General features: G+C 40.9%; 1 protein-coding gene across 3 annotated transcripts in view; it reads right to left on the reverse strand.

Annotated features, from left to right (window-relative positions):
- Positions 1-21,597, reverse strand: part of zgc:110158 (uncharacterized protein LOC553590 homolog) — a 45,367-nt gene extending 23,770 nt beyond the window's left edge. Inside the window, exons 1-4 of one of the 3 annotated variants that reach the window (XM_031310071.2) lie at positions 21,341-21,597; positions 11,286-11,358; positions 10,549-10,610; positions 7,973-8,057 (exon numbers count right to left, since the gene is read on the reverse strand). In XM_031310071.2, the coding sequence (XP_031165931.1) occupies positions 7,973-8,057; positions 10,549-10,610; positions 11,286-11,358; positions 21,341-21,396 (276 nt within the window). In that variant the 5' untranslated portion in view covers positions 21,397-21,597. The remainder of the gene's footprint in view (positions 1-7,972; positions 8,058-10,548; positions 10,611-11,285; positions 11,359-21,340) is intronic. The other 2 variants (XM_031310070.2, XM_031310073.2) reach the window with 2 other exon arrangements.
- Positions 21,598-24,856: the final 3,259 nt, after the last annotated feature.

Raw genomic sequence — 24,856 nt, forward strand, 5'->3', positions numbered from 1 at the left:
AAAATTGACAATGTGCAATGGAAACATACATAGCATATCAATCATGACATACATGAAGGATACATAAATACAATGTTTTTCAACATGATTTTTAATTGGTTTGAGTTTTGACTGTTGCTCTTTTAGTTAGCACCATCAGCTGTTTATCTAGACGCTTAACACTGCTATTCAATCCAGCAAACTAATCGATGTACGACATAATGTTTGAATGATGAAACAAGTTGTATTATTGTCCATTAATGCAGCAGAAAACATGCATGCCAGTTACAAATAATGTAGCTAACTAACTAACATGCAAGCTTTGTAACACAACATTAACAAACAAAATTACCTCTTGGTCTCAATTATAGCGGTTGGTGAAAGTGTACAATTCATAAAATATGCCTGATCTTTTGTTTTCCTTAGTTTCCAACTTCTCTTCTACGGTGTGTGTATGTGTGTATGTGTATATATATATATATATATATATATATATATATATATATATATATATGAGTTGTGTTCAGAATAATAGTGTGTTTAAAAAAGTGAATAATGCTCAAAATCCTTAGAATAGCTTTTAATTCCATAATATCAATGCATTGGGAACACTGCACATTCAATTCCAAATCAAAACATGACCAACATTGATAAAGTTTGTTATACCTTTACAGAAAGTGAAGAGAAAGGAATATTAGGCTGTTCAAAAAAAATAGCAGTATTAGCATTTTTCTTTACAAACTCAAACATTTACTGTATAAACTGAAAACTGTCTCAAGGGTTTGCTTTACTTTGAATCACTGCACTAATATTTATTTTTATTTCTGAGAACTGCTTCACATCTGTGTTGCATGGAGTCGACCAACTTCTGGCACCTGTGAACAGGTATTCCTGCCCAGGACGATTGAACTACATTCCACAATTCCTCTGCATTACTGGGTTTTGCCTCAGAAACAGCATTTGTGATGTCACCCCACAAGTTTTCTATGGGATTGAGGTCTGGGGATTGGGCTGGCCACTCCATAACATCAATCTTGTTCATCTGGAACCAAGACTTTGCTCGCTTACTGGTGTGTTTTGGGTCATTGTCTTGTTGAAAGACCCATTTCAAAGGCATTTCCTCTCCAGCATAAGGCAACATGACCTCTTCAAGTATTTTGATGTATTGAAACTGATCCATGATCCCTGGTATGTGATAAATAGGCCCAACACCACAGTATTAGAAACATCCCCATAACATGATTTTTGCACCACCATGCTTTACTGTCTTCACAGTGTACTGTGGCTTGAATTCAGTGCATGGGGGTCGTCGGACAAACTGTCTGCGGCCCCTAGACCAAAAAGAACTATTTTGCTCTCATCAGTCCACAGAATGTTGCCCCATTTCTCCTTTGGCCAGTCAATGTGTCCTTTGGCAAATTTCAACCTATTCAGTACATGTCTTTTTTTCAGCAATGGGACTTTGCGGGGGCTTCTAGCGGATAGCTTTGCTTCACGTAGCCTTCTTCTGATCGTAACAGTACTCACAGGTAACTTTAAGTCTCCTTTGATTTTCCTGGAGCTGATCATTGGTTGAGCCTTTGCCATTTTGGCTATTCATCGATCCATTCGAATGGTAGCTGACCGTTTTTTCCCATGTTGTACAAGTTTTGGATGCCATTTCAAGGCATTTGAAATCATTTTGGCTGAGCAGCCTATAATTTTCTGCACTTCTTTATATGTTTTCCCCTCTCCAATCAACTTTTTAATCAAAGTCTGCTGTTCCTCAGAGCAATGTCTGGAACGGCCCATTTTGCTGAGTATTTCAGTGTGAAATGCACTATAACCAGCATGCACAACATTTGCTTCCTTCCTTCCTTAAATATGGGCCATAATTGACCCCTGTTTCTTCACAAAATCAATCACCTCACTAATTGAACACAACACTGCTATTATTTTGAACACTGTTCAAAATAATAGCTGTTGGGTCTGTTGGTTTTCTATGACTCTACAACACTTACTAGTAAATTATTTGCCATGTAGAAATCTCACTTCTACCAAAAAAATGTATTTATGAGGTTAGTGATGTTGGACTGCTATTATTTTGAACACAACTGTGTGTGTGTGTGTGTGTATATATATATATATATATATATATATATATATATATATATATATATATATATATATATATATATATATATATATATATATATATATAACAAAGAAATTGTCTTCTAGATTCTGTATTTAAGATTGTGTTAAGCTATTTAAGCCTCAACTAAAAGCCTGTATAAATAGATCAATTAAAAATCTGTATATGAAGGAAAACATGCCTCTATCTGCTTTTCTTTTTTTTAAAGATAGTTTTTTGGGCATTTTCGGCCTCCATTTTTGACAGGACAGAGGAAGACATGAAAGGGGAGAGAGAGGGGGAACCACATGCAGCAAAGGGCCACAGGTCGGAGTCGAACCCAGGCCCGCTGCGTCAAGGAGCAAACCTCCACCAACTGAGCTATCCGGGCACCCCTCTATCTGCTTTTCAAATGCTAAACCCTGTATATCTCTTTGGTGAATCAGATGCTTAAAGCAACTAGGTACTTATAAGCAATCATAAACCCCACACTTGCCGTAAACATGCTACCAAGTCACTCTATTAGATAACAGTCCAACAGACACTGCATTACTTTTATAACCAGTGTCAGGACTTGTGGGAAAAGTAGCTTTGACTCTAACCATAAACCTTTACACCTAGCAGAGAGAACTGTGATAATACCTCTTAAATGCTGGCTTGCAATCTAGAAATTCTCAAAGAGACTAAGAAACTCTTTTGAGGTAAGGCGAAATATATATTTTTTCTTCCGATGGCTCTAACTGGCTCATTCTTTTGAAACCAGTAGAAAGGACCTGTGCTCAGAGACTAGCCTCAGGGGGCTGGAGCCAAAATTAAACCGGTCCCGTCTCCTTCGCTTTATCACTGTTAGGAGCAGACAGCGAGCAACCATGTAGTACACCCTTCTACATTTACACACACACACAACTGGCACTGGGTGTGAGAGCCCCTCCACCCTCCCATCTATGGGCTGTTTGCCAAAGATGCCCCGCCCCCCCCTCCCCGTCCAAAAATACACACCAACCCACCCACCCAAATGCACACACACATAAATCCCTGGCTTAGCCTCAGCCCAGTGCTGGGATTACCGGATTAGAACTCTATTCCATTATCTCTCCACACTATACAGCGCACACACACACACACACACACACACACACACACACACACACACGCCACACTGTCTTGACCAGAGAGGACAGGCTGTAGACAGACGCACTGTGTCAATCACGACACATGACATTTACACACAAGTGGATACAGTTACTGACTGTAATTATGTGTAGCAGTGGTAGCAGTTCTTATTAAACTTCCTTGACAACATAAACCGCGTGCGCGTATAAACTGCGCACACACGGCACATCAGACGCCGGTCCGGTCACAGCGAGAACTGACTGTCAGAGTGATCGTGGCTCTCCGTGCTGGGATAACTTACTGCTGCAATTTTTGAACGTTACACAAAGTTAGCCAACAACAAAGTTAGAACTAATGTTCAGAAACTAGTTTCATCCAGCGACTTTCGCACGCAGAAAATCTGTCGTGTTTTTTTAATCCACCGTGTCGTCCCTGGCTACTAGCAACTGCGTGGAGGAGGGGTGGGGGGGTTGCGCGATCACTGAAGGCTTGTATCATGTGGATGCGCCGGCAGTTTTGTTGTCATTACTTAGAATTCCTCATGGGGGCGACAGAAACTACGCACTATAGCTTTAACATTGTGGTTAAGCTTGTTAATGTTACCAGTTAGCTAACATTAGCCTGTTCAATGTTAACGGTAACGTTACAGTTAACGAGTCAGAAACCGACGTTTGCATTTACAGTGAGCAAGCTGACGATAGCATTACATTCGTACGAGGCAAAACTCCGCAACAGCTCAAACATGTCACTGACGTTACCACTTAACGTTACTTACTTACTCCTCTTCATCCCCTGTGGGACATAAGGCTGCAAAGAGATCTCTCCATCACATTTATTCCTTGGCAACATGCTGCGCATCTCCCTGTGACAGGTGCATCTCGTCTAGCAGCTCCTCCATCTTTTAGGCACACCAGCTAGCAGGGCTGTTTCTAGCCCAAAAAGGGCCAACTTCTTCCTAAGGACAGCACTGTTGTTGCCAACTTGGCCTTTGTTTGTGGTGTGACTGAATCACCTCTAGTCGCTAATCTTTTCAAATTAATTTAAATAAAAGGTTGATGATTGATCATATAATCATTTTCAAAACATTCAAAACTGTTACTGTCTTATTTCGGTTTCAAAAGGCAGCAATAAATAACACATTCAAATCTAGAGTGTTCACGTAATTTCATACATTAGCAGTGAAATTATGAATGCATAATAATCGTGAAACTGATTATTTTTCAGACTATAATCGTACCAACAAAATCTATAATCGTCGCATCCCTATTAGGCAGCATGGTGGAGCAGTTATTAGTGAGCAGTTATTAGTGTGACTCCAGTCCTGCAAGAGACGTGGACCTGAGCATCTGTGATAGCAAGCACCACCCCGCTGACGTGTCCTTGGGCAAGACACTGAATCCCTACAAACTCCAGAAAGGCTATTTCATAGCTGACCCGGACCTCTGACTTCTGACCTCAAAAAGCAGAGAAACACGGGAGAAGACAAATTCCTCTTTGAAGCACCCAAAGGCATCATATAATCTCAATCTCAAGGACACACTTGCAAAAAAAACTGTGTGACGAGAACTTAAGGCTATTATTAAGGCTACAATTATGAATAAACAATACAAGAATTATGATTTTCACACTCAAGTCATTTCAATCACAAATGTCCCTAAAGGGGCTTAGATGGGTCACTGGGTCTAGGAATTGAGTTTATGATTTTTTTCTCTCAAGATTCCTAAAGAAACTATGTAGATACAAAGTGGTGGGTGCCATTTTGGGCACCCCTTGTTCTGGAAGTAAGAGTTCCATTCATTGCCTTTCTATACAATTTTGAATAGAGCACTTCCAAAGCTTAGAAATATCTGGTTCTTTGATAATAAATCGAAAGGTACAAGCCTGTGTACATAAAAGAGAGTAGGTAACTATGACTATTTCTACTATGACATTTTGGTAAGAAACATCCAATTCTGTTACGTGAGCCCCTTACCACAAGTGGAAGCTAAACATTATGCTGTTGAGAAAACTGAAAACACAATCTGCAGCTTAAATTGGTTTACTTTTAGATACGGGGTCTTTCCTGGACAAATTCAGGCAAATATGGCACCACTTTCTGTTCCCAACTGGAACACCAAAGAGTTATTGAATTTGTGGGGGCCAAGGATCATGGGCATTGTTGTATTTAGGTCTGTCCTCCATGTCAAACAGATGATTAAAACATAATTTCCAAAAACTTAAGTTAAAATAATTAAGGGGGGAGGCGCGGCACAATATAAAACCTAATTGATTGTTACGTCATCCAGGAGAGTCTTGTGATTCTCAGTAAATTAACATGAAAGACACCAATAAAAGAACTATCAAAAAAAAGGGAATACAGAGTGGAGAAAACCCCTAGTGGCTCCTCCCACTTCATAACTATTTCTAATCCCCTTGCATCTATAAGAGCTTGTCAGGTATGATGATTAACTGTAGAAGTCTCTCCTTACAGAGGCTTATGTGGGCTTGATAGCCTCATCATATTGTACTTTGTGATAACGTTTCAGGAGGTTGGATAAAGTTGTGGTGATACTGTTCAGTGCAACAAGAGAAAAGAAAAGCATGCAAAGGAGCTACGATATGTCCTTTTCGATGTCCTCATCATCTCTGAATCAGCACAACTTCCACACAACAGAATGTGATTTGATGGTACAACACAAGAAATCCATCAGCCGGGTTCGACACATTTTATTTCCTCTTCCTTAATTCAGACTCAATGGCCCAATCCCAAAGTGAGTCCTGAGGACTATGGACTAAAGACTCACAGACTTAATTGATCTCAGGTGCTAAGTGTGTGAGTGTGTGAGGCCACATGGGCTCAGATAGGTATAAATGGGATTGGGCCAGCACTTCACGAGATCACATGTTACCTTGGCGACGTTTAATAACAAAGATGTTGCTGATACTTGCCGGTTTGGGAATTTTCATTTTAAGTTTGTTGCTTTCCACACGGCCAAGGCACAGGAGACAGCTGCCTAATTCCAAATTTTTTTCAAACTCTTGTTTTACAAACTGGACAACAGGTTGGTTTGTGTTCCGTGGTTGTGTGTCGTGCTGTTGTCTATGGTGTTGTTTACCTTTGTAATTTCCGGATTTCCCTATGGTCTCCGCGGTAAACGTCACAACACTTTGAACTGTGGGTAATTCCCTTTGGTGAAGTCTGCATCGATGCAGACTCACGGAAAGGGCTCGGTAAGTGTGTACTCAAACCCTCACGCCCTTTGAAATTCGACATTGGGACAACCCTAAGCCCTTACGAATTCCGCGAGAACGCGCACCGAAGTCCGTGAGTCTGTGAGTTTGCACTTTGGGATTGGGCCATTATGTCCTTTGTTTTTGCCGATCCTCCAAAGTTTTTACTTTCACTTTACTTCCATCTCTCTCACTGTTCGATTTGTAACTCTGTCTTGCCATTTATTGACTTCTGAAACAAGGAGCACCTGGTTTGATGCAACACATCTCCCTGCTATAACTGAAACAATTCGTCGATTAATCGCCAAAGTTATTTTTTAAAGCTGGAGTGCGAACTTTTGTCTCCCCCCTCTAGCAGTGAGAGTAATTACACAAACACTGTCGATGCGTGCTGATGACGCATGCCTGCAGGTGATTTCTCAGCATCTCGCAGTCGATTACTTTCTTTTTTTTTTTTCCTCTCTCCTTCCTCTGAACTTCGAGGTTCTTTTTTATCCGGAGCATCCAGTTAGCTTTTCTTACTCTTAGGATTTTCCACCGTACTCCTAGCTGGTTCTCCGTCGCTATGGTCTCTCAGATCTTTCCCTATTTTTTTTTTTTTTGCCAACTTTATTGAGACAATTATACAAGTTTACAACACCTTACAATGTGCATCTAGAATTATAAACATGCCAGGGGGACTTAAGGTTGTAATAAAAAAGAAGGAAAAATAAATGAAAAGTTAAATAAATATCTTGTGAAACGCTTACAGTGGTTATACATTTTAACAGCATATGTCTCCCCCCTTTCTTCCCCCTTCAGCTCAGGCTGGTTGATCTAAAACGCAACTCTTCTGGTGTGCCAGCACGGGAATGTTGTCACACAACTCCCGTCTACTGAGAAGTACAGTGAGCTTTCCCTGGCAGCGGTAGGCTTAATCAGCATTGTGTGAACTTGTTTGACAGGGGCTGAAATGTAACGGACATGTATACATGTTCATTTATATGTAAAAAACCTGAACTCCAGCTTTAAACAAAAAAAAAAAAAAAAACACGAAATATTCCTGTTTCAGTTTCTAAATAAGAAGGAATTACTGTTTCAAACTCTTTACCTTCAGGTAAACAATGCAAACACGCAAAATTTGCTTCATTCTCTTATCCACCTGAGTTCAAATATTTCTCGAGCGATCAAACTTGCGCGAGTAACACAAACCAAATTCACACGATGGTGTGAATACAGTATTAGAAAACTGTGATTGTCATTTTTCACTTCTTACTTACAATTTAGAGACAAAAAATAATGATCAAAAAGACAAACAATCATCAGTTGCAGCCCTTAGTATTTCTTAGTGGTTAGAGAAACATCTCCAGGACAGCTAATGATTATATCTCCTGTCTAAATGTCCTAAGGTGCACACTATCCTCTACCTGCTGTTGTAGGTGCCACTTCAAGATTCCCTTTACACACTTGATGTAGCTATAGAAACATTTACAGTGTTTGCATGTGTGTCTCAAGTGAGTGAGTGTTTTTCAGTGAGAAGAAAAAAAAAAAGTGGCTGCAGAGCCGTTTTTCACTTACATAGTCATGGAAGGCCTTTGCCTCACTGGAGTGCTCGCATGTCTCCCTCCGGTCTGGAGCCGCACAATACAAATCCCAGAATACACTGAAATGGGAAGGGGGGGGGGGGTCAAAGGTTACCATACAGAGCAATACAAGCAAATGTGTAACGGCTATTCATAACCCATTCACACACTCTCACTATCTCCCTAGCGCTCTTAAACTGCCTCTTAAACACTTGAGCATAAGAGGGACATGATGCCAGTGTTGGCCCCTCAATCAGCCTCTCACTCACTCAAACACACACACACCATGTATTTACCCTAAACTTTAACTGTTACACTAAGGATAAATGTACAGATAAACTCAATCACTAAAATACCCTATTTTACCAGCAGCGACTGGTATATGGCGTCATTGTGAGCTGACACATATACATTAACTGTTTTCATAACAGCTTTTGTTTCAGTCTATTAGAACACTGTAAGTGGAAAATAACAAATGCACGCGCCTAACAACGCTAACTGCGTGTGTGCTACCTGTCTAAGAGGCCTTAATTGAATCAGTCTTTGCGCATTGATTTAGTAGAAGTGCTATAAACGGAGTGAAACAGCGGCATGGCTAACGAAAGGACTAATCAGGCAGCCACTTCACATGTCCTGACAATCTGCGATGCACACAGATATGTTGAATCCCACACCCTGGATTTTTTTCATACACCTCTGCACTTCATATTTCATATTTGGGAGGCTTACTACAGTACTCATCTTGAGCTCCAGTGAGAGTTGTTTGAGCATATAAAGAGGAATTTATGGAATATTTTTATCTAAAAAAAGTTGTATCCTGGAACTTCCTCCTTCCACAAGAAGGACAGAGTGCATGGCTTGAGCTTCAGATGATAAGGATGTCAGTGTGTTGCTCAAGGACACATCAACAGGGAGAAATGCTTAGAGGCTACTGGACTTAATCCTTCAAAACCAGTCGAAAAAAGTATCTCCTTTTTCACTACAAGCCTAAACAAGGAGATAGGAAGAAAAGGAGGAGAATGGTTTGCCCACAGATAAAAGACAACATCATTTTATACTTTATACTTATTTTATTATAATTTCTTTGTAAAGAAATAACCTACACCTAGATTGAAGTCCTTCATTGAACAAGAAAACAAACCTATTCTATGGATTTATCCAGACTTGTATGCTTTCAAAATTATTATTCTGTTCCTTCGTTTTCTTTTTATTAAAACATGTCCTTGGTCTCATATTGCTGATGGTGCTTTATAAGCTTGCCGTTCATTCTTCTGACTCAGCAGAGCCACCGCCTGAGGTGAAAAGTTACACTAGATACTGAACTTTTTAAAAAGACCATTTAAGAATATATTTACAAGTCTGCAATTCTAAATCCATAGGTTCTTAAATATTTGTTCCTTTGTAATATGTACAGTTCTAATTTCAGTACAGTGTCCTTCAGCAACACAGTGAATCTATTCTGAATCCAGTGGCACCGTTTTTGTACCTGTGCTTTAATCTTCCTGAGGAAGGAGCAAGTGAAAAGACTGCTGCATGTAAACGTGGGTTTTACAGTAAAAAAACATATATTGTATTGCCTGTAAACGCGTGGTGCGATTCACTTTCTCATCCTGATTCCTTGTAAACTGAGTGACTGAACCATGGGTGACATGAATCCTAGGGGTCAAATCTTAGCCAGGGGCAGAAATGACGGGGGGGGGGGGCGGAGGGAGGGGGCAGCGGAGGGAGGGAGAGATGACACAAAGGAAGATGGAATGCAAAGGGTTAATCTGCTAAGAATCCCTCTCCCACATGAACAAAGGAGAAAAGTGGGAGGTTGGGGGCACACAAAGGGTGACGAGAGGGTGAGGAGGGGGAGGGGAGTATGGAGGGGGGGGGGGGGGGGTCCATTCCCAACCATCTGGATCTATTGTTTCAGGAACGGGGGGTGAAGGACGGAGAACTGGAGGAGAGGAGAGGGGGAGAAGACGGGGAGGGAGGGGTCACGCCCTCGATGGGTCTGGTCAACCCCAAGGCTGAGACTCTGCTAGACCTCCCACCTATGGAAGTCATTTTTAATCATGACTGGGGACAAGTACCATCAATTAAATCAAGTACATGAATGTCTGTATGTTTATATAAAAAGTTTAATATATTCAAAATTTAATTATGGCCCTGGTCTGACCCTTCAGACCGTGGAAGCTCAAATGAAGCTAGTGTTTGTGCGTATGGCAGTAATGAATTATGTAGGGTCGGGATGGACAGCAGAGCCCCATCAACAGGGTTGGGTATCGTTTGGATTTTAACGATTTTCATTCTGCTTATCGATTCCGGTTATTAACGATTGTTCTCCGAGTCTTTGAGTGGCGGAGTGAAGACAGGTCACGTGCTTATTACACAGAAAAAATAAATTATTATCGATTTGTCTAATTTGAGTTTTGGTTCCCAAACCTAAATATCAATGAGTGTGTATGTGTGGGGCAGCTTAGGACATGTACTGTGAAAACTGTTTACGCAGTCAAGCAAATAACATGGAAAGGCTAACTGTATCAAATCAAACAAGGAAGAAAAAAAACTGAAAGTGACACTTACCACCACCACGAATGGAGGAATCCGGGAGGCTCCCCTAATGTAATATTCTTCTCCCATCGAATCTAGAGGAGAGGAGAGGAGAGGAGAGTCACTTGCAGCCACTAGAGAGGAGGATTATGTCTGCAGGTCCAGGGGTTAAGAACATATAATCAGTTAGTCTCAAACTGTCAATGGCCTCGGACGTGAACATAGGCATCTTTGTGGCTCTGTCGATCTCCATCTTCTCGACTCTCGTCCTTCGGTTATAGCTCTGTTCTGTGTTCCTTTATAACATGTGAAATGTGTTTTGGATCCAGGGAAGACGTATACCTATTCACCGCTAGCCTGTCTACACCCAAAAGGGCTGTTAAGAGGAAATGTATACAAACACTACAATGCCTACAATGTCCACAGACAACTGCATCAGTTGTTCTTACACTAAGATTATCCATGACAGGGAGCATGATCTGGTGTAACTTTACAGGTTTTCCTTTTGAAAAAATTGATGCAACACCTCATGCTCTGTAATCATGTTTAGCATGTTTGCACTGACAAAACAAGTCCACTATGGCTGGTTTATGGTATGTACAGTTTAATGAATGTGAAACAGCTTTCCTCATTATTCAGTCATCAAGGCCCATGTGACATGCGTTTGATTTCCTGGCTGGAGATTTTTCATCAATTCTTTCTCTCATCTCGCTAGCTCTAGATAAGCAATTTTTCGCATAAACTAGTTACAGTCATGGATGTCATCTTACCTCAGACAGGAAGGTCTGTGCGGACTTCTGTGCTCCCACATGTAGCAGGTATTCGTACACATATAATGCTAATCTGAAATGCAAAGGAAAAAAAAATGTTAGTGACCAAATTCAGCCTCCTTTATTTGCAAGACAGCCTCATACTTTTCCTTCCTATCTTGCCTATTTTGCAACAAAGACTTGATTTATTCGGGCCGCCCACTTTATTCACAACCAAAAGCAGAGCAACAAAAACTATTTTCAACCAAACTGTCCCATAAACTCTAAGCCCCTTGAGCTAATAGTCGAGAACTATTCCGGGGACTAAACGTGATTTCAGTTTTTTTTGTGTTTGCATCTTTACCACATCTGAAAAAACAAGGACTATGTATTAACAGAACAACTTTGGATAAAAAAAAAGTGGCTTTGTGGTTTTTGCTTGAAATAACACAGAGTCACGCGGTTCTTGTAAATTTACTGTTGCGTGATAATGATGTTTGAATGGATGCTGGAAAAGAGACATGCAGAGGTGGCAGGAGTGACAAGTCAAGATGCCCGTTTCCAGTAGGCACGATGAGTGAATGCTTTTCTGGTTAAGCACATAACCTATTCAAACAATTAACAGATACAAGGGAAGGTTACATTTTGTTTTTCTTGCTTGTTGACTTCTTTTATCTCGTTTGTTGCCCAATATATAGAAATGTCGGCTGCACAACTGTAATTTAAACATCAATGACATTAAGAGCTTCCCATCCCGAATCCTAATATTAACACTAGCAACATCCGGTGTTTGCTTGCAGTATAAATGAATGCTGTACACAAGTCGTTGCTGCCTCGAGGCTTATGTTTGACCAGTCAGCAACCTTAAGTACTGCTTTAGGAGCAGGGAATTTTGGGAGGGTAGAAATCATGACCCCATAACTAAAAATGTCTCTAGGTTCCTGTGGTTGAAATGCAGGTGAATTTCTAGAGTACCTCCCCAAAAGGTTCCTTGGTTGCTGGAAAACATCTTGCGATCGAAAACAGGGCCACATCTCCTCAGCAGCACTTCTGTGGCCTGTATAGTTCTGCCACTAATGCCCATGGGCATCTTACCAACCCTAAGCATCCAGTCGTTAAATCACAGCAGAAGCTGAAAAAAACCTGCTGACTTGTATGAAAAATATTATGATCTGAATGAAAACAACAAACACTCAAAAAGAATAGCTGCACACGACAAGCATTCCCACTAATTCCAACTATATTTTAAAAGCTCTTGCCTGGAATTTGTTGTAATTATTATTATAACAGCCATCCACCAGGGTCTATTAACGGACACCAGAATCATGCTGTGGAGTGGGAAACCCCATTGGCCCAACATTGTACTCCTAACACCTTCACTTAGTCGTGTTTAATAGGCTGTTAATGGACCATCTATCGACCAGCAGCGTGGATATGACAGTGCCCTGTGTGGCCAGAGCAGACAGTCCTCTGACAGGCCAATAAGGTCCTAATGAGAAGGACAGTAGCTCAATGTCATAGTCCCCATCATTAGTCAATGAGCTGATCAATGAAACATGGTTTTGAGATAATACGGCTGTTGTGCAGTTCGTTTTTAACCACTGACAGCCCATTTGCTTTTGTTGTTAAATGGTGGGATGAAGATTATGTTTATTTCAGCACATTTAGTGCTATTAAGCCTTGTAACATGATATGTAGTGGGACAAGAAAAGTTTTGGATAGGAAGCTGATGATAGGTAACACTGTTATCACCGTGTTCTAAAGACAATACATAGGGTACGTTTTAATAACTGTACTGAATACGCCACAGCAGAATTTACCTATACATTTCTGCATCACCATGCTCCTATGATACTCAGCGATAATTGTGCGTTCCATTTACCTTGGAACTCGGAGATGGGAATGACGTCACACCCGAGTTAAATGCGTTCCATTAACAAGTCTGATTTTTCATTGTGGGGTAGCTTTAGCCAGGTTAGCCACCGTTAGCAATACCAGTTGATAACAATGCATTACGCTGTTTTTGTGTGCATACAAACAGCTTAACACTAGAAGTGCCGGAATTCCATAACTACTAGAACTGCCATGAGCGGTCATTTTGACCGCCACATTCCAAACTCTATAATCTCTCATGATAAATACCTAATTGCAATATTGTATTATGTATTGTGTTAGGATATCTTTAGAAAAACGTAATAACACCGAAATGTACATTTTTACGATTTTAATTATACATTTGAGTAGTAATACGTGTTTCAATTATTCATATCATGGCATAGTAAACCGTAATTATTTCATACATTCATATCCCGAAAATATGGTGTGGAAATTCATTCAGCTTAACTCATAACAGCCAAATAACAATTATAAGTATCTTATTTGAACATTTAGCTATAACCTAACCTGGCACTGCCTCTGTTTTGGCGTCTGCTGCGGTGCGCAGCGCTGCTCGGACCGTGAGCCGCTGCCCTTTTTTTCCTCCATAAACTCCGCTCCGCTGCATGAACTTCCTCCGGGCAATGTTACTACTGGTGCAGTCCTTGGAGAGGATGTGTGCAACGATTCCAGTTAGTTCGAGGATGTATAAAGTTATATGAACATGTAGACAGCCACCGGCCATCTACGTGTTCCGCGCCTTTCACAGAGCAAGCGCCCGGTGTTTGCCTTCTGATTCAGAACTGAGTCCATCCACGCTGTAGTAGCCTACGTTACCGACTCTGGCTTTGCCTTCGGCCCAACGGTGATGCCCACACTTGTTACTCGAGACCGCTAGTTACGTTGCTCTGACAGAGACTATGGTAGTTACTAAGCAACCAAGATGCATCTTCAACCGCGCGAAAAATTAAAAACAATACCGCGAAAATCCGAGCGGTCAATATGACCGTGTATGGCCGAAATAGGTAAACGTGACTCTATTTTCTTTGCCTTTTGTGTAATGTATATAAAAACAATTTTAAATTAAAATACAGACTCTTTTAGGAAAAGTCAGGCAGCAGCAGGATTGTATTTTTTTATTCAGCAAAGTTATTACACATATAAATTTCAAAACGGTCAAAATGACCGTCATGGCTGTTCTAGTGTTAACACGTCCACAGATAGAAGTTGGTCAGGACTGTGTGTACGACTGATTTATGGCGTTTATCCATTACATAGTACCTGCTCGACTCACCTCTACTCGCCTTTTTGTTTTTCCATTAGGAAAAAAAGTACTAGCTGGTAGTACCTAGTACTAGCTAACCAGTATTTTTTTTAGTATCACCTCCGTCGAGGTTCCAAGCGAGCTGAGGTGATACCAAAAGGTGACGTGAAAACCTGCAGACTACTGATTGGTCAGAGAGAATCGTCACCAATCACTGTGTCATCATTGCTAGTGACAGACAGGGGTGTCCTGAACAAAATCGCCATTTTAAAATAGTTTAGCCAGCGGTGTTTTTTTTGCTGCCTCCAGCTTCTTTTAAAACAAAATGTGTCTTCTGGCTGTGGCAACAGCCACATGCCGAGAGTCAAAAACAACACACCTTCGACGTTCTGTGTGTGTGTTGCATTAGGTCACGGCAGTTTTCTGCGGTGGCGCTATGACAACCAGCCACGCTCGCCTCACACATGAGGCGGTACTAAATCTGCAATGGAAAAAGTAGGACGGTACCGCGGCCGAGTCGAGCTGGTACTACCAGTGGGTAAGCGCCATTTGTGAGACACAAATAAGACAGAAGTGCTAATAACTGTATGTTACAGCAGCTTTCACTGCGGTTGATGCACGGGGCAGCCATGTTGGATTTTGAGCTTGAGGTACTAGGAGGTTGTCCCGATTTCCCAACTCGGAAATCCGAGTTCAGGGAGCGTGTTTCCAACTTTTCCGACCTCCAAGTACAAACGGAACGCACTATAAAGGTGAAACCCTCTTTGCTAAAAGCCTCCTTTGAACAGACCGCTTTGGAGTGAATACGAGGAACTTGTGACGCCACAGAAATCAAACTGGATTGGTCGATTAATCAGTCAAATACTTTGGTAACCGATTAATCACTTAATGTTTCAAGAAAATATGCCAAAACAAATGACGACTGCTGGATCACAAGTGTGAGAATTTGTCTTGGTCTTACAATATACCAAACTGAATAGTTTGGGGTTTGGACTGTTGCAAGACATTCAATGATGTCACCTTGTGCTCGAGGATATTGTGATGGGCATTTTTCACAGTTTTCTGATGTTTTATTGACCAAAAGATTAAAACAGAAGAAATAATTGACAGATTAATCGATAATGAAAATATACGCTATCACAACTTGGATCATTTTAATGTCTCTGGAGAATAACTAGGCATGATCGATCAGATGTCTTTCCTGAGGATTTTCTCTACTTTTATGGTTCTTCTATTATAGTTTGTATTTTCTATTTATTGTTTTATGTTTTTTATGATTACACACGCACCTTTATTGCTTATATGTTTTTTATGATTACACACGCACCTTTATTGCTTATATGTTTTTTATGAATATCCATTTAGGAACAAGTGTTGCAAATGATCTTAGGCTATAAATGCTATAATATATGGCATCGGCATTAGTCTATTTAGTTAATAGTCTACACTTAAGTGTGTCCCTATGAAAATAACCATAAACAAAGTAAATGTCCACATGGGAGATAGTAAAGCCATGCACATTTTTGTGTATGGGTAAAGGCGAGAATTAACTCATTTACTTATTAATTTTGCTAAATGCCTTGAATCAAGCCTACAGATGAGGTGAGCACATGGGAGCATTGGTGCAAAAGAAATGGCAACAACTGCTGTAGTGTTATAATGGAGATACAATCCGTTCCCGACCAGTTCTTACTATGGTATGCAAATGTTTAAAACATGCATTGTTAGTATGCAAAAGATGTAATCCCTTAAAGATATGAATAGGCAAATATATAATAACTTTAGTACAGAGCCAATGGTCGCCAATGATCACACCATGCCCTTCACATAGAAACAACGCAACATTTTCTAAACGTCATCACAGGAGGAGGGGTGGCAGCTGGCAGATTTAAATGCTTGCTTCTTAAGAATAATGTGTATAATTAAATGTGTTAACATGGCAAAAGATCTAAATCCGAAAGCAACAAAGTTATTATTCAAGCGTGACACATGATGAGTTCTGCTTGGATGTCAAAGCAATCTGCACTCCACATACTAATGAGCACACACAATAAATGGCATTTGGTATGATAACAAAGTAGGACAATGCTAATAATTCAGACACAACTATAGATGGAAGTGTTTACATCAGCCTACCTCTACTTTCTCATAGGGCTGTGCGATTAATCAAAATGTAATCGTGATTATGATTTCGGCTGCCAATGATCACAAAAACTGAATAATCAAGAAAAATAATTATTTAGCGCATTACGTTTTGCAAGTAAACTCTTCTGTTCTGAATGAAAAAATAAAGTTTAAATAGGAAAAGTAATAAGGCAAATTTCACAGTTGTATGTGTTTTGTTTTACTATTGATTTATTTAACTTTTCCCACTGTTTTTTAAGTTCAATAATTGCAACATCTTTCCAGAAGTCAACAAGTAATCGTGTTAAAATTATTGTGATTTCAATATTGATTTTTCTACTTTCTCACCAACCTTGTCTATATAACATGGGCACTAAAACAGCCATGCCTGGACTACATACTGCTGGTCATTATGAGTGCTCGTCAGCAGTCCATATACAGTAAACCCCTTTTCTGACTCTACTGACTCAGTGGTTGAATGGGTCCCCGGGACCTGGGCTGAGCATTAGGGTTGGGTACTTAAACCCGGTGCTAATATGGCACTGGTGCCAAAACAACCCGTATCTACCAGACTGAATAGCAACGTGGATTTCGGTGCCTCGTTTACGGTGCCACTTAAATGCCTGCGCTTCTCTCTGATGCTCCGAAATGGACGTTAGAGGCAACAGAAGCATCGCTGCACGGGACGCTCGTTAACACTACATGTGGCAGGTAACGTTTACGTTAGCCAACCGTTAGCTAGTAACTGGCTTAAACACGGTTAAAATGCTAACTGCTAAACGGTGTAAAGGGTGACTGTATGTCACTGTAGAGGATTCCAACATCGGGACGTAACGGAAAAACAACACAGACGGTGCGTTTTCTTGAAACTATTAAGCCTCGTGGTGCATTCAAAGTTATTGGAAAATACCCTTTTCCCATTCAGTGGTTGTTTTTGTCATTTTAACAGCAATTTACTGGTGAAGTACGTTATTGTTACAAGTTATTGTTATTACATTTTTAATAAATCATTACATTTTGACCACATGGCCTTAGCAATAAACAAGCCGTTCTTTAATGTCGCCGACAGTAATTTTGTGCTCTTACTTCTTTTTCTTTTTTAAGTATCGGTTCAGGCACCGTTTTAAAAGTATCGTTTTAGCACCGGTATCGGAAAAAACCCAAACGATACCCAACCCTACTGAGCATAGGTTGGACAACCCTTGTTAAAACGGCTTTACATTATGGATAGCATAGGAATTTCCTTTAAAGTTATTGACATTTGAATGTCATTTAAGTGATACCACCACTTGTTGAAAAAAAATATGAGAGAAAAAGTTAGAGTGCAAGAGAGACAGAGCAGCCAGAGAGAACAGAAACTGAAACTCTGCTTGGCACTTATGTAATTCAATACTTTGTAATTCTATAGTTTATCTGTAACATGCGTAGGACCACAGTCGCAGCCATGAGTCTCGCCAAATGATGCTGACCACATATTAAAGTGTGACGTGTTATACTATGAACGGGTCAACTGCAGGTTGAACATGCGTTTAGTGACCCCTCCTGTATAAAGTGATAGTAGTTTCAATGGGCACTGCATGTGTGTCTGTGTGTGTACAGCAGGCCATCCTGCACGGAAGGTAATAAATGGCTAAGCTTCCCCTCCTGCAGATTGTCACCAAGATAAGAAAACAACATACATGAGCAGGCAGACATCCAGATGAACAAACAAACAAAGCAAAAGTGGCCTTGAATTCTAAACTTCCCGGAGTGCTTCACACTGGTTAATATTATTCAATGTATTGCATCTACAATACTGCACATATATCTAACAGCAATAACATCCTGGCTGCACCGACTTACTTATTCAACACAGACAGTGGGACAGATTGGTTGTTGTACAAACGGCCGATGCTCTTACGAGGCTAAACGCACATACACCACCACTTTAGCCAGGGGAATCTGACCACTTTCTGAGGCTCCTAGCAATTTGTAGGTCACAAAGCTCTTTGTGACCACTGGTGTAGAGTGTAAGGCACCGCCACTTGCAAGTCAGTCTAGTATTGAGCCACACACACAAATATTTTAACTCTGCACTTTGTGGTCTACTGATCACACTTTAACACATGTAGATCCCCTGCATCTATACAGTTTTTGACAGTTTTGAAATGCCTGGCAAAAGCTCACAGGATGCGTTAAGACACAGCTCGTGCTTCAAATATTGATACTGTTTGCATCTCCCTGTTCACTGCAGGTTTACTGGCTTGCTTAACACATGTGCAGCTTTCTAAAAGAGTTTGAGAAGGGAATAGTTAAGGAACTGGTCTTACGTCTGGGGATACAAGGATCACACTGTAGATTCCCCCCCCCAAGAGGCCTTCAATGAAATTTTTATGTGTGGTGTGTGTGTGTGTGTGTGTGTATGTATGTGTGGGTTGGCAAAAGGGGCTGTGTGTGCGTGCACCTGGCCTACTGCATTATTAAAGCTCAGAAGCTAGCTCATAGAAAAGGAAGAGAAGTTTGAGGAGGAGGGGGGGTAAGAAGAGGGAGCAGCTGTAGGATAGTGGAGTAAAGGCAGAGGAGAAAAAAATGTTTTGACTGGAATATAAGAGGGGGCATGACCCATTTTTTATAGAAGAAGAAATAATAGGTGGTACAGGGATCAGAGGAACAGTCAAGTCGGGATGGACAGGAAAATAGAAGAAAAGCGGTGGTCGTTTTTGACAGCCAGAATGTGAAATTATATTCAAAAGGCAAGGTAAAAAATCTGAATGGTAGCTCCAGCAACCCTCACACCCTAGTTTTTAAGGTTATATGACCTGGTGACACCAACGTTTTACACCATATAGCTGGAATCACACTCTACTGGCTTTTGATTTCTGCATTTTCTCCATCCTCTCAAGCTGAAACTAGATTTTCTTCCACCATTACACTACGCGAGGTGACCTCCTGACCTCCCTCCCCGCCATTCCCACTTACATTCTGAAATGGGACATCAGTGCGTGCATTCGCTTACTCCCATAAAGTGAGAAAACTCCCTGATGTACACCATCGGCACACCTGACATCCTGCCTGAGGCTCACGACAAAACCCCCTCTTTAAACATGGATGAGTCTGCCCACCATATCTCCCTCTCTTCTGTCTCTTTCTTTCCTCTCCTGTCTCTCTCAACTCTGACGCAAAGCTGAGAGCAGCTGCTTCAGTCTGTCTCAATAATTCAACGCTGAAGCGAGGGATGAGGACTTTGAGGAGCAGCAAAAGATGGGAAGTGAGAGTTGGGAGGCAGATGAAGAAAGACATTAGAAGAGCGATGCATAAAGAAAGAATAAAGAATTTGGGTTCACAATACAGCGAAAGAAGTTGTGACTTTAAAAGGTAATGGGATGCCTGCTGGCAGATATTCACCCAAACATACATAAGTCTGACAACTCTGTCCCACTCGAGTTCCCTTATCTGCTGACTGGTCCAGCCAGTCAGAGAGAGCATTTGTAGTGTTCAACCCATCCGCTGTGAGGAATAAAGCCATAAGCATTCACCTGTGGGCTCCTACCACTTATTTACCTCTAGGTTATTCAGCTGTAGTGTAATATGAACTACCACTGCCCATTAACACAGCACATGGCTCTAAAACAATTGCATCTAACAAAGTTTAATGAAAGCATGTACAGGTCTTAGTTGGCTTTGTTAGCGGTGCCTATTAAGCAAAGAAAGTTCGCTGCAGATACTGGCTTCTATTTCAGAATTGATACATAGACGTTTGTTGAATTCATATTCCAGAGTATTTTGAAGCCCCTGCAGATTGTTTAGTTGTTGGTAAACGTGAGGTATGCATCTCCTGAGCGAACAACAGACATCGAGACGGTGGCGTGCAGACAAAGGGATTGGAGGGCTACAGCTCCCCAAGCTAACACCACCTAAGCTTCCTGACAAAACAGCCACTGAAAAGCCTGTATTTGGGTCTCCTACAGCAGGCGGTGGCGGCAAAATCACAAGCAGTTTATCTCCAGCACTCATTCGCACAACTTGGGGTGACTGAAGAAAATCTGTACGGGCCACAAAAGTTATGAGGCGCAGCTCTCCTTGCTCGGAGATCGTAGCAGTGGGTCTCCGCTGAGCTCACACACACACACACACACACACACACACACACACACACACACATGGATACAGTGTAGCAAGCGTTCGGAGACAGAGTATCATTGTGGAACGTGGAGCAATTCTAGAACACGTTCCTGTGCTATTTTGTGACAAAGCCCCAAACAGCTGTATTCTATTTTTACCTACTGCTTCCGTGGGGCGACACAAAAGCCAGCTAGCTACAATGCATAGCGTCACTCCAAATGCATTGTTCCTCACACTGAGGCGAGGGAAGAGATGGTACTAAAGTGGGATCCCCATCAATGTTCCTCATAGGCAATTCAGCCCCGAGTGCACATTATGCATGATTACTGGAAACATGTGCAGCAACACTCCCTCCTTGTAGAAATGGTGCAACTTTGGTCGCTAAAACAGCCAGTCTTTGTTTTGAATTTGAAAGAAACAAAAAAAAGACACGAGTGAAACTGGCAGTGTAGCTAGCTGCTTGGGCTAACTTAGCAGCCATGCCTGTGTAGTTGGAAGATGCAAGAGGCACCACGACACAAAAAGTGGAAAACACAACGAACAAACTATCACAGCATCACTTTTGTAGCTTGTATGTTAATAAAAAGAGCTTGCTGAACATGCGTGCTCCTGCTGAAGTGACTGAGCTGCCTCACATCTGTTAGCAAGTTTAGCTACCTAGCACACTCTTCTTGGCTGGATCTCTGTTGTGACAGTGCAATAATTTACTTACTTTTCTCTTGCTTGGCTATCGGAGGGGACCACAGCTCCTTTACCCTTGCCGTACATCTTGGAGGATGTTCTGATACTTTATTTTATCCCACTCGACACCTGTCAAAGAAAGCTACCAGGAAAACCTACTATCTCCATAGCTACCCAGTTAGTGTTGTCTCCCTATCTCTCCCTTGCGCTCTCTTTGCTCCGGTTTCCTTTTTTTCTACATCCCCAACATTGCCCACAAATCAGGCAGGGTTTCAGCCGGGGGGTAACTTGAAACAGTCCACTGGTGGAGCTTTTTTTTTTTTTTCAATCGCTGTTCCTGGATTCAGCTCACGCCCCCCCTGTTGTGAGAGGGTGGGGGCTTCTTAAAGCCACAGTGTCTCAGTTTTTGTCGACTTCGCTGAAGTTCAAGGTCTCTTCTGAAGGCCTTTAAGTTCAGGCCTTACATTGCATTGTGTTCATGTACAATACCAAAATGCTAATACTAATTGCTATTACTATTTTTAAACTTTTATTAAACCATGATATGTATGTACCATGATTTGTCCTAATGTCACACCAGAAAGGCATTTGATTGGCCCAAATGCCCACCTGGGTTGGCCTAAATTCCCCCTGAAGTGCCCCTGTGTTCAACCCAAGTACCTGTCCAACAGTAGGACCTCAGGACATATTTGAACATTTCCCCTACTCAACACGCATAAAAGGTGCCTCTTTCACCCCTGACCCTCCTACAGATCATGCACAGCACTGACTGAGGTTATCAAGTTACCTGATTATATTACTGCAAATAGGAAACCATTTTTTTTAATGCAATACAAAAATACCTCTATGTTTGTCCATATTGTTCATCCTTATTGACTTGTAATCATTTGGAACTTTTGTTAAGGCTGCCACATCCAGTTTTTATAGTTTCCTTGTGGCTCCAAAATTTTCCGTCTTTACCGAAAAGCAGATTTAGAGCAGCATTCATTGTCTCAATTTTAAGGTCCTACCATTTACCTAATTTAAATGTGAACATTTCATTCAGATTGTTGGTCAGTTACATTACAGTATCTTTATGGTCATGTGTAAGTCACTCTCAAAATGTAGTACATCAATATACTCATTTCAATCAAACTGTAAGCACCCAAACTGACCATTTGATAAGCATAACGATGAAGGTATACAATATGTAACACGTAGAAATCATCATGCACAAATTGTTGCTATTAGTTAAACGTTTCATGTAGTAAACTCTTACATTTTTATACAATCACATTGTAGGTTCTTGCTTTGTTACCTCAGTGTTAAAAAATGAACACAATATGTCAGCCACTCCCAAACTATTCCAACAAATGACACTTTGCTCTAGTTTACCTTTCTAATAGTTTGCTAGCGTTATGTTCACAGTCACACAACATTTTAATCAAGCTATTGTAAATGTTTATTTAGTGTTCAGGTATGCGGTTGGCTCTTGGTAGTGATGTATAAGTCTGTGTCCTGTCCCTTTAAGAGTGTGTAGAGGGCAGTTGCAGAGTTTGTGTGTGCACATGTGTGTGTATATGTGTGTAATGGCAGTGTGTTCCGTTTTTCGTGCTATAGCTGTGGGAAGGGCACAGCTGACTGTCTGTGTGCATGTGTGTTTGTGCGCACGCTGGTGTGTGTGTATGTGTGGAGACAAGCGCATGTATATTTGTGTGTGTGTGTGTGTGTGTGTGTGTGTGTGTGTGTGTGTGTGTGTGTGTGTGTGTGTGTGTGAGAGAGAGAGAGAGAGAGAGAGAGAGAGAGAGAGAGAAATACATTTCTGAATGTGTGTGGTAGGGCTTGTTTTTTTAACATGAGAATACAAACATGATGAGCCAACATGATATAAAAGAATAGAGGAATAATAGAGTAAATGGCAAGAATGTACCTTGGTGAACTAATAATGTATAGCAACAAATATGTACTGAAAGATACAAAAGAGTTAGACTAATGTTGTTTTACAAGTGATACTGTATATGTTCATAACATTGAATTGTACTTAAACTCTTAATCTCACACAAATGCAAAGCAAGACACAAAAAAAACCCGCCTTAAAATGTTCTCTTCCTTCTGGCATTTTCTTTGTTCCAGTCATAGCTATTGCATGTGGAATTACTTGTAGAATTACATGCTTATGCACACACAGATAATAGAGAATAATCAGCAATGACTGGTCTGGCTGTGCATTGCTTTTTAATCTTTTAATATTTGTGTTTTAGACTACGTCCACACTAAACCGGCTACATTTAGACTGCTCTTTACATGCGAAAACAACACGCATCCATTTTCATAATTAATGTTTTAGTAATGATCTCCATCCCCACTGAAATGCCAAAACAATAAATGTAAATTTTTAAATTTCCTCTTCTTTGTCCGAATAAAACTAATTTTTTTTAGAAAACTGAATGTGCATACAATAGTAATTGATTGCGGCTAATGAAAGCCACCTGTTAACCAGGTGAATAGTGAATTGTGCGCCTCTGGCTGTTGATCAAATGACAATTTAATGATGGCAAAGTCGTCTGACAAAATATGTACATTCAAAACGAGTGATCCCAGAGAGGGCTAGAGGGTTTCCCAAAAGTTCTGTTTCCCCTATCCACTCTAAAATTTGATGCTGGCATTTTCAGATGAACCCACTCTGGAGACTATCAAACAAGTTACATTTTTGGGTGTAAAAATGTCGGCATAGTGTGAACAGAGTAGTGTGGACGTACTCCCAGAGAGAAGGAGAATGGAAGAAAGTGATGGTGTAGGTATCTTTTGAGCTCTAGACCACAAACTCTATCACTGTCTCATCATAGCACCAGTATTGATCCAAGAACCCAATGATCCCGGGAACACTGCTCTTCCTCCTTTGCACAGAATAAACACAAGCAGCATCACTGTGTACTTTCTCCTTCTCTCTGTTTTATCAAATGCAAATGAGCAGATAAGGTTGTTAGTATTTTGTATTGTGCTTCATTCCTGTCCATCCATGTTTCCATCCTACCTTCATCTAAGCACACCACCTTCTAACAGTGTTATTGTCAGTTGTACGTAATTACTGTATTTGTACGATAACCCTTTGTACTATATGTACGATAGATAATTCAAAAAAATTGTAAATGTACAATGTTAAATGTGCCTTTATTGTCATTCACAGAGAAACCAAATTCATCATCTGCATTTAACCCATGCTATAGGCCTACATAGGAGCAGGGAGCAGCATGGGAACTAACTCCAGTCTTTTAGGTCTTTTTCTTACTTTGCCAGACCTTCCTCCACAGCGCTGCGGAGGAGGGTCTGGTTAGTCCACACAGCATTCTGGGATGGGAGAAAAACATGCTCTGGTTTATTGGCATTTCTGGTTTTTTTTTTTTTGGGGGGGGGGGGGCATTTCTGCCTTTATTAGATAGGAAAGCTGAGATGTGAAAGAGGAGAGAGAGGGGGGAAGACATGCAGGAAAACCATCACAGGTTGGATTCAAACCCTGGACCTTCTGCATCGAGGAATAAACCTCTACATATGTGCGCTCGCTCTACCA

The sequence above is a fragment of the Sander lucioperca genome, chromosome 18, assembly GCF_008315115.2.
Source record: "Sander lucioperca isolate FBNREF2018 chromosome 18, SLUC_FBN_1.2, whole genome shotgun sequence".
In the NCBI taxonomy this organism is placed as follows: Eukaryota; Metazoa; Chordata; class Actinopteri; order Perciformes; family Percidae; genus Sander; species Sander lucioperca.